Source organism: Nyctereutes procyonoides, unplaced genomic scaffold (genome assembly GCF_905146905.1).
Source record: "Nyctereutes procyonoides isolate TBG_1078 unplaced genomic scaffold, NYPRO_anot_genome, whole genome shotgun sequence".
NCBI classification, from domain to species: domain Eukaryota; kingdom Metazoa; phylum Chordata; class Mammalia; order Carnivora; family Canidae; genus Nyctereutes; species Nyctereutes procyonoides.
The window spans coordinates 3,735,386-3,743,945 of record NW_026575124.1 but is presented as its reverse complement, the minus strand read 5'-3'; the positions used below and the strand labels follow the sequence as shown (position 1 = coordinate 3,743,945).

The following is an 8,560-nucleotide window of genomic DNA, read 5'->3' as shown; positions in this document are numbered from 1 at the left end:
GGGGTGAAGGCAAATATTCGTATTATTTCTCATTTCTGGGTGAAGCAACTGAACCCCAGACAGTGACTTGCTCAGGTTTGCAGAACACGTATGAGTGGGCAATGCCCTGGAATCCAGGTCCTCTGTTTCCAAACTCCTGGAGAGAGAGGATGGGTGATAGGTCATCTCATGTGGAGCTGGGGGCCCGCAAGGAGGCTGCCGAGATGGAGGTGCGCTGGGTGGCAGGCCCGAGGGGCTGGGCCTGGGCAGAGGCCTGTGATTCAGGAGGCCCTGGGGCACTCGTTGAGGCTCTCCCGAAGGGGAGTGTGTTGGGATCCTGTAAACTGTGCCCTCGAAATGACATCTGAAGGTGTGTTTAGTGACATACTCAGCAGGTACGAGAAGGATGGGCCTGTGCCAAAGGCCAAGCCCAGAGATGTTTCAGATTTTTCCCTTTATGCCCCTGCAACCAAGCCCTGCTGCTCCAGCACATATAAGAGCCGGGGCTGGGGCCGCAGCACTCACGGCCTGGCCCCCGGCGCTTCTCGAGGCTCCAGCTCGCTCTCCCCGCACCCATGATCCCCAGACAGCAGGGCGCCCGCGGCTCCCGGGCCTTCAGCTGCGGCTCCGCCGTGGTCGGAGGGGGCAGGCGGGCCGCATTCAGCTCGGCCTCCGTGTCCGGGGGCGCGGGCCGCTGCTCCTCCGGGGGCTTCGGCAGCAGGAGCCTCTACAGCCTTGGGGGCAGGAAGAGCATCTCCATGAGCGTGGCCGGGGCCCGCCAAGGCGCTGGCTTTGGGGCTGCTGCCGGTTTTGGTGCCGGCAGCTTCGGGGCAGGTTTTGGAGCCGGCAACTTCGGTAGTGGATTTGGGGGTTCCTTCAGTGGACGGGGTGGCCCTGGCTTCCCCGTGTGCCCTGCCGGAGGGATCCAGGAGGTCACCATCAACCAGAGCCTGCTGACCCCCCTCCACGTGGAGATTGACCCCGAGATCCAGAAGGTCCGGACGGAGGAGCGCGAGCAGATCAAGACGCTCAACAACAAGTTCGCCTCCTTCATCGACAAGGTGAGCTCCCCTCGGCCACAGGTGCTCGAAGCTGGGGCTCCCGAGTGCTGGGATCTCAGACCTGGGCCTGCCGCAGGGGTGCAAACCACTGAGCTTCTCCGGGCCTCTGTGTTCCAGCTGTTAAAGGGGGGGGGTCCTTCCCCCAAGTCTTTCTCTTGGGAAATGGCTGGTGGGCAGGCAGGCTGCTCAGACCAGCGCGATGTTTGGAGTCTTCCTAGATGTGCCTTGTGATACTCTGCACGTCGTTCAGCTTTTCTGAATCCAGGCATCCCAGCGATAAAGTGGGTTCGTTATTTCCCTGCTCTTTCTCAGATTCTGTTTCAGAAGTAGCATGGTTAATAATTTAATAATTAAAATTAATCATAGTTGAGATAGTAATTTAACTATTGGCACTTTTGTCGTCAGAGCAGAAGAAAACCAGGCTGGTTTCCCAAACGAAAAAGGGACCATCGCCAATGGCAGATTCTGGGTTCCTATAAGACCTTGGAGGGTCATCTCCTTCATCCTCTTGACTCTGGGCAAAATTGCTCATTTCTGATTCTGTTTGGAGAGAGGAGGGGTTGGGTGTCTCCTTTTCTTTTTGTGATCCAACATCCTTTCCCATGCAGTGTCTATTGCAATAGGATGGATGATAACAAGCAGCTCAGCCCCGATTACCGAGTCACCTGGAGATTAATGAGTGAGTGGATGAGTATAGCCACTCAGCCAAGGATGCCCTGGCTCTCCATGCATCAGATTTAGTCCTCTAAGATGTGTGGGGCAAGACTAAAGAGTCTCGAAGTGACTGAGTGGAAGTGTTTGCTCTCCTGGATAGTCGAGTAAAACTTCAGTAGCTTAAAGAGGCTTTATGTATGGTGACTCCAGGACATACAGATATAGAAACAAGACCCCGGGTTTGGTGCTTCCTTGTCTCCTCTCCCCTCATCTCACCTTTTGGGTTCAAACTGTGATCGGTCACCCTGACCTGCTTTTCTTTCAGCTCTGAAGCACATAAAGTGGGAATATCATGCTAAGCTATTGCAGGGTGAGCCTGGCTGAGACTCAGAATGTGTCTTGGGCCTTGATCTTAACTATTTAGACTCAATCATGCACAGGTTTATAAAAGAGACACACCAGGTCCATTTATTTAAAAAGTTGTCAGTGAATTTATCACTCCTTTGCCTTGGGTCAGGATTACTTTGAATGCAAGAGTCCCCAGACTGTGGTTGTATCTCCTAGTTTTGTTTATTTTATTATTTCCTAGAAGGTCAATGTTCTTGTCGGCACCTCACCCCAGGGCCTCTGGATCGCTGTGGTCAAGAGGACATACTTGCTACATAGTCAGGCCCTATTGCTCTGGCTGTTGCTCCATTTTCTACAACACATGTGGCCCATTTGCTGCCTCGGAGCAGCGCCACCGTGTTGACCCCAGTGGATGGTGCCTGGAGTTGCAACATGGTGGCCCTACTTGCATGGCTCTTGGGTCACCTGGGTGGCCTTGGCCGGTCCTCCTGCCAAAGCTTCAGGCCCTCATTGATTGATTGGTGCCTTTTTAAAACATAGGTGCGGTTCTTAGAGCAACAGAATAAGGTCTTGGAGACCAAGTGGAGCCTCCTCCAGCAGCAGACGACCACCACATCCAGCAAAAACCTTGAGCCCCTCTTTGAGGCTTACCTTAGTGCCCTGAGGAAGCAGTTGGATACCTTGGTCAATGACAAAGGACGCCTGCAGTCTGAGTTGAAGACCACACAGGACAGCGTGGAGGACTTCAAGACCAAGTATGTGTGGAGGATAGAGGGATGCCACCTGAAAAAGTCTGCCCAGCCATGCCCCAGGGTCCCTGGGCTCCTGTCCAGTCATTTAGAATTCCAGGCTCTGAAGAAATCCCAAAAGGGTCAGAAAGGTTTTCTAGTTTGTTCCCCTGCATCTACATGGGCCCTTTTTAATGAGGGGAGGCCCATTAACCCTAAGTTGCCCCAAGTAGAAAATTCTTGATACATTCAGGGAGTTGGGCTTGCCGTATACAAGATCAGAGACCATACAGATGAGAAGTGGTGGACAGCAGGTCAGAAGAACACAGACTGTAGACAGATGGACCTTGTTTGAATACTGATTCCTCCACTTACGAGCTTTGTGCTTTTGTGTAACTTGCTTAACCTCTCTGAGCTTTATTCTTATTTATCTCTAAAATGAGGATAGTAACTCTAGTTTTTGAGAATTAGATGAAATTAAATGAGATTGAGAAAGCAGGTAAGCATAAGCATAGCACTGGACATATAATGAGCATTTAAGACACAGTAGCTCTTATTATGCTCACTATGGGATGGGGCTGAGAAAATGCCAACCTCCTCTCTCAATTCACTCTCATACCAAAGAGAGCTGGAGTGTTGGCAGCATCCTTGAGAACTCAATCCACCAAATAGATGGCCCTTCTATAGAAATAAAACCAACCAGGTTGTGGCTGGTTGTCCTCCTCACATCTTGTCTCTTGAAAACGGTCTTTATAGTTTGATTTTCACTTCTCTGAATAAACCAGGGTCTAGATCAGTATTTCATACATGTAATTAATAAATGTAAGTTGAATAAATATTTGTATGAAAATGAGAAAATGTGACCAATTACCTGGATATGTCCAAATAGGTGTTTTTTTTAATATTTTATTTATTCATTCATGAGAGACACAGGCAGAGGGAGAAACAGGCTCCATGCAGGGAGCCTGGTGCGGGGCTCGATCCCAGGACCCCGGGATCACGCCCTGAGCTGAAGGCAGTTGCTCAATCACTGAACCACCCAGGCATCCAGTTAGGTGTTTGAAACGTAGCAGCAAGAGAACCGGGAAACACTAGCTCATTGTGGGGCGTCTGTCTTCTCCTTCCCATTCCTACCCCCAGGTATGAAGATGAGATCAACAAGCGTGCAGCTGCAGAGAATGACTTTGTGGTCCTCAAGAAGGTAAGAGAAGAAGGAGGGGATGGAGAGGCTGTGAAGGTGCCCCTTCCCCTGGGAGTGGCCTTTGGTTTAAACCATGGGTTTGGTCCATCCTGGCCTCACTTTTACCCCACTTGGTACTATCCAGATCTATGTGGTCAAAGGAGTGGGTAACTGAACCACACCCCAAGGAATTGAGGTTGGGGAAAAAAAGCCCATTTGGATAATTAACTTCCATTTCTGCAGCTGGCTTTAGGGCAGAGTATGTCAAATGATTAGTCCTTTGCCATCTTGCCTGGTGCCGAGACTACCTTTGTGCATCACTTAACACTCCCCTGCCCTTATTGTAATTTCTGTACCTTGTCTCTTCTGTCTCCTGTGCAGGATGTGGACGCTGCCTACATGAACAAGGTGGAGCTGGAGGCCAAGGTGGATGCTCTGAATGATGAGATCAACTTCTTGAGGGTCCTCTTTGCTGCGGTGAGGACTCCATCCCCGTGCATTGGAAGAATGGAATCCCATATCTTCACAGATATGTTGTGGGAATTCACAGTTCTTTGAAAGGACTCCAGCTCCCTAACTTGCTGAGGATGCTCTTAGCAAGGTCATAGGTCAAAAGAGTTAAAGTGAGAGACTCACCCAGGAGGTTTTCAAAACCAGATATTGTCTGAGAAGGGTGATTAGATCTGAAGGTTGCATGGGATAGAGTTTCTTGTTGTCTAGCAGTTCCTTGGTGAAAGGAATCCATTCCATTCCCTTCGGTTCAATGCACGGAGCACCTACTAACATGGGGTAGCTTATGGATCCCAGAGAGCAGTAAAGACTAGAAGCATTACTTTTCTGTCTTGAAATGTCACCAATCACTTGATTTCTACATAGAAACTTACCATTCTCCCCCCTCCCTACACACTGGGATGCCAGCTCTGCTTCCATCTGAGCCTGTGGCATTGATTTTTGGTGTCAGAGAGTAGGGGAGACTCTTTGGGGCACCTGACATGAGACATTTTCCCTGCAGGAGCTGTCCCAGATGCAGACACATGTCTCAGACACATCCGTGGTCCTGTCCATGGACAACAACCGGGACCTGGATTTGGACAGTATCATTGCTGAGGTCCGTGCGCAGTATGAGGAGATTGCCCAGAAGAGCAAGGCTGAGGCTGAAGCGCTGTACCAGACCAAGGTGCGTGTCAGGGATCTCTTAGGAGATGGTTTCTGGGGCTCTGCTTTTGGTGTCTGTGAGCAGGTGATCATCATCTCAAGCCCAAGAGAAATCAGAGATGAATTGACCTTCCAGGCATTGCTGATCCTGGTCTGATTTGAGATTACATGACAGTTTATATTATCCCTGATGCCTGTGCCTATTACTGAGCTCCCTTGAGAATAGACCCCACTCAAATGTCTCTGACCCTTTGTTCCCTGTGTTTTCCTGGATATTAGGTCCAGCAGCTCCAGATCTCTGTTGACCAACATGGTGACAACCTGAAGAATACCAAGAATGAGATCTCAGAGCTCAACAGGATGATCCAGAGGCTGCGGGCTGAGATTGAGAATGTCAAGAAGCAGGTAAGTGTCACCATTTTCTGGCCATGGTACGGGGTCAAGGGCCTAAGAGAGGTCTACACAATAGACAAGAAGATCAGGCATTGGGCCAGAAGATTCTGAGCTTGCATGCAGGGGATTTGTGATTCCTTATAAAAGCCACACCCAGGTCTTTTCAGCAATGCCCTAGTTAACCTGATATGACACCCAGATAAATAAGGTTTCTTCATTGGTTTTTGCTCATCTTCATCTAATCAGCCTGGTGGGGACATTGGTGGACCCTGGCTGGAGTAAATGAAATGCATAAGAGTAAAGCAGGTGAGGAGTAGGACAGACAGCACCCTCACATCTTAGCTCAGGAAGAACCGGGACAGGACAGGGGATAGATGGCAGGGCCTTGCCAGCAGGACACTGATGATTGCCTGCTCAATGCTGTCGTCTACAGTGCCAGACTCTGCAAGCATCGGTGGTTGATGCGGAGCAGCGTGGGGAGCTGGCCCTCAAAGACGCCCAGAGCAAGTACAAAGAGCTGGAGGCCGCCCTGCACCAGGCCAAGGAGGAGCTGGCCCGGATGCTGCGCGAGTACCAGGAGCTCCTGAGCGTGAAGCTGGCCCTGGATGTGGAGATCGCCACCTACCGCAAGCTGCTGGAGGGCGAGGAGAGCAGGTGGGATAGGGAAGGCAGGGCAGGAGTGGGAGGGAGGGAGAGACCCCAGCACCTGGAGTTTGCACCGCTGCTGGGCCATCTGCTGCAGCACTGCACAGGTGCATTACGATCCAGCGCGGTGTAGATACCAGGTTCACGTGCAGTCCTTTAATTTGGCTGCATAAGGATGGGATAGGTGCTCGAGGCCTGCTTATGGGCCAAGCATGGCTCGGGGTCCTACTGTGACTCACTGCTCTTTCTCTCCCCCGTAGAATGTCTGGAGAATGCCAGAGTGCCATGAGCATCTGTAAGTACCTTCTGTCCCTGTGATAGCTGGTTGTTCCCCCTGGTTTGGGCTGAGAGCCCTGGTTGCCAGTATTGTTGAATAACCATATCCTTTGCCTCTCTCCTGCAGCCGTGGTTGGTGGTAGCGCTAGTGCCGGGGGCATCAGCGGAGGATTAGGAACCTGCTCTGGGTTTGGCCTGGGCAGTGGCTTTGGCTCTGGCTCCGGAAGTGGCTTTGGATTTGGTGGTGGTGTTTGTGGCAGTTCCAGCAGCAAGATCATCTCTACCACCACCTTGACCAAGAGATCCCACCGATAGAGGAGACAAGGTTCCTGCAGCCCCTGAGCCCAGCTGGGCCCAGCCCTGGTGTCTCTGTGCTTCTTTCACCTCCACCTCCACCCTCCCTCTCTGGGGCTCATCATACCAATGTCACCTCAGTGTGGACTCTGCCCTCTTGGAGTTTGGTAGCTTCTTCTCGATTTGGGCCTAGTGACCCACCTGGAATGGGAGGGGTGTCAACTGACAGAGGAGAACACTATCAGGAGCTTTATTTCCAGAGTCATCAGGGTCATGTATGCCCCCTGCCAGCCCATGATCCCAGATAGCCCTCTACATCAGCACCAAACCCCCTTGTCACTTGGCAGCAACTGGCCCTACAAGTCAGGATAGGAACCACACTGTGTCCCATCCACTTCTTTTCCTTCCCTTTATCCGTCTTTGGGTGAATCTTCAATAAAACGCTTTTGTCATTCACTCTTGAGCCATTGTCCTTGTTCCCTGGGGAGAAGTGTCTAGATTTCAGGTGGGAGTATAGGAGGCTGGGGCCGGAGGGATCTGCCTGCAACAGATCAAGATCATCAGCTAATTTGAAGGAGGAGTGCAGCGTGTGGAGCCTGAAGGCTGCCTACAGAACAGGGACACAAACTCAAAGTAGCCAGCACTTGCATAAAAATGATAGGCAATCAGAGCAGAACCATCTTAGGGTTGAGTCTGCAGGGAATCTGGAGGCGAGGGGTTGAGGAGAGGCAGCCGGACAGCCTCTACTGAATGTGCAATGAGGGGTTAGGGAGCTTATGGAGATTTTGCACTCAGCGTCTAACAAGGCCTCCCTATTTTCATGAGACTCTATGCAGAGGACTCCGGCCCACTGGGCTGGCAAGGCTCTCAGAAACTTGTTCCAAGAATCAGCAATGTCCCGATTGCTGGATGGAGGAGTGGAAGCCTGTCACAGAGCTTTCGTGCTGGACTCACTTTGCCATCTCAGGTGGTTGTATCCGGGGTTATGTCTATACTGCTGTCCTTGAGTGATGGGAGTGTGGGGGAAAGGAGGCAGGTGGGCTAGAGTGATGGGGGGTGAAGCTGCCTGATTGGGGGCAGCCCTGGAGATTATGACTGATGAAATGAAGAATGGGGCGAGGATAGTCAGAGGTGCGGATCTGGGCATAGCCTTTGTGGACACCCTGTTTCCATAACGGGACCACTTCCAAGATACCCGGAGGAGCCGAGGTTTCCTGCACAGCTCGCCATGTGGTCTGACCCAAATCCCTCTCACTGCAGATGCAGGATACACTCATTCCCTTGGCCACCCCGTTGGTACCTGCCACCCGGGGCTGCCAGGCACTTCATTCAGACTCCAGTCCCTCCAGCACTGTGCCCACGGGGCCCTGGTTGTGTGCAGACAGAGGACACACAGTTTGCCCAGGCCAGTCCCTGCCATTGTGGCCTTCACACTGACCCGCAGGCAGGCTCAGGGTGGTGGGGGCAGGGCAGCAAAGGGTTAATGTCAGGGGCTCGTGCTCCCCAGCTGCCCTCATAAACCCCACCCTAATCCCCTCCTTGTTTTGGGACTCACCCCCTAGCATCTGCCACCTTCCCCTGGGGGAAAATGCTGAATTGGTTCTTTTCTAAGTTTCCAGAGTGGGGAGGAGGAATCAAAGGTTAGAAGCAGGGGAGGGACTTCTCAAGTTCACTTACCAGGAAGGGGCAGGTTGTGATGGGCCACATGGAGGAGTTGGGGGCAGGTGAACAAATTTCTCCTGCCCTCTGAGCAAGGAAGGTGTGGAAGTAGCCAACTCGAGTGGGGTTGAATAAAATGATTTACAGGAAACTCAGATCAAGTGGTGTGTATCTTAGAATAAATATGT

At 51.7% G+C, this 8,560-nt stretch overlaps 1 protein-coding gene across 1 annotated transcript; it reads left to right on the top strand.

The window, feature by feature from the left end:
• The first annotated feature begins 554 nt into the window (after positions 1-554).
• On the top strand, positions 555-6,734 carry KRT4 (keratin 4). The gene is made up of 9 exons (XM_055337001.1): positions 555-1,040; positions 2,583-2,797; positions 3,911-3,971; positions 4,332-4,427; positions 4,963-5,127; positions 5,385-5,510; positions 5,932-6,152; positions 6,404-6,438; positions 6,547-6,734. Exons 1-9 carry the CDS (start codon positions 555-557, stop codon positions 6,732-6,734), a joined length of 1,593 nt encoding a protein of 530 aa, XP_055192976.1.
• Positions 6,735-8,560: the final 1,826 nt, after the last annotated feature.

Coding starts and splice junctions, on each gene's coding strand:
- KRT4 (XM_055337001.1), top strand. CDS start 555: ATGATCCCCAGACAGCAGGGCGCCCGCGGCTCCCGGGCCTTCAGCTGC. Junction 3,972..4,331: donor ACTTTGTGGTCCTCAAGAAG/GTAAGAGAAGAA, acceptor TCTCCTGTGCAG/GATGTGGACGCTGCCTACAT. Junction 6,439..6,546: donor CCAGAGTGCCATGAGCATCT/GTAAGTACCTTC, acceptor TCTCTCCTGCAG/CCGTGGTTGGTGGTAGCGCT.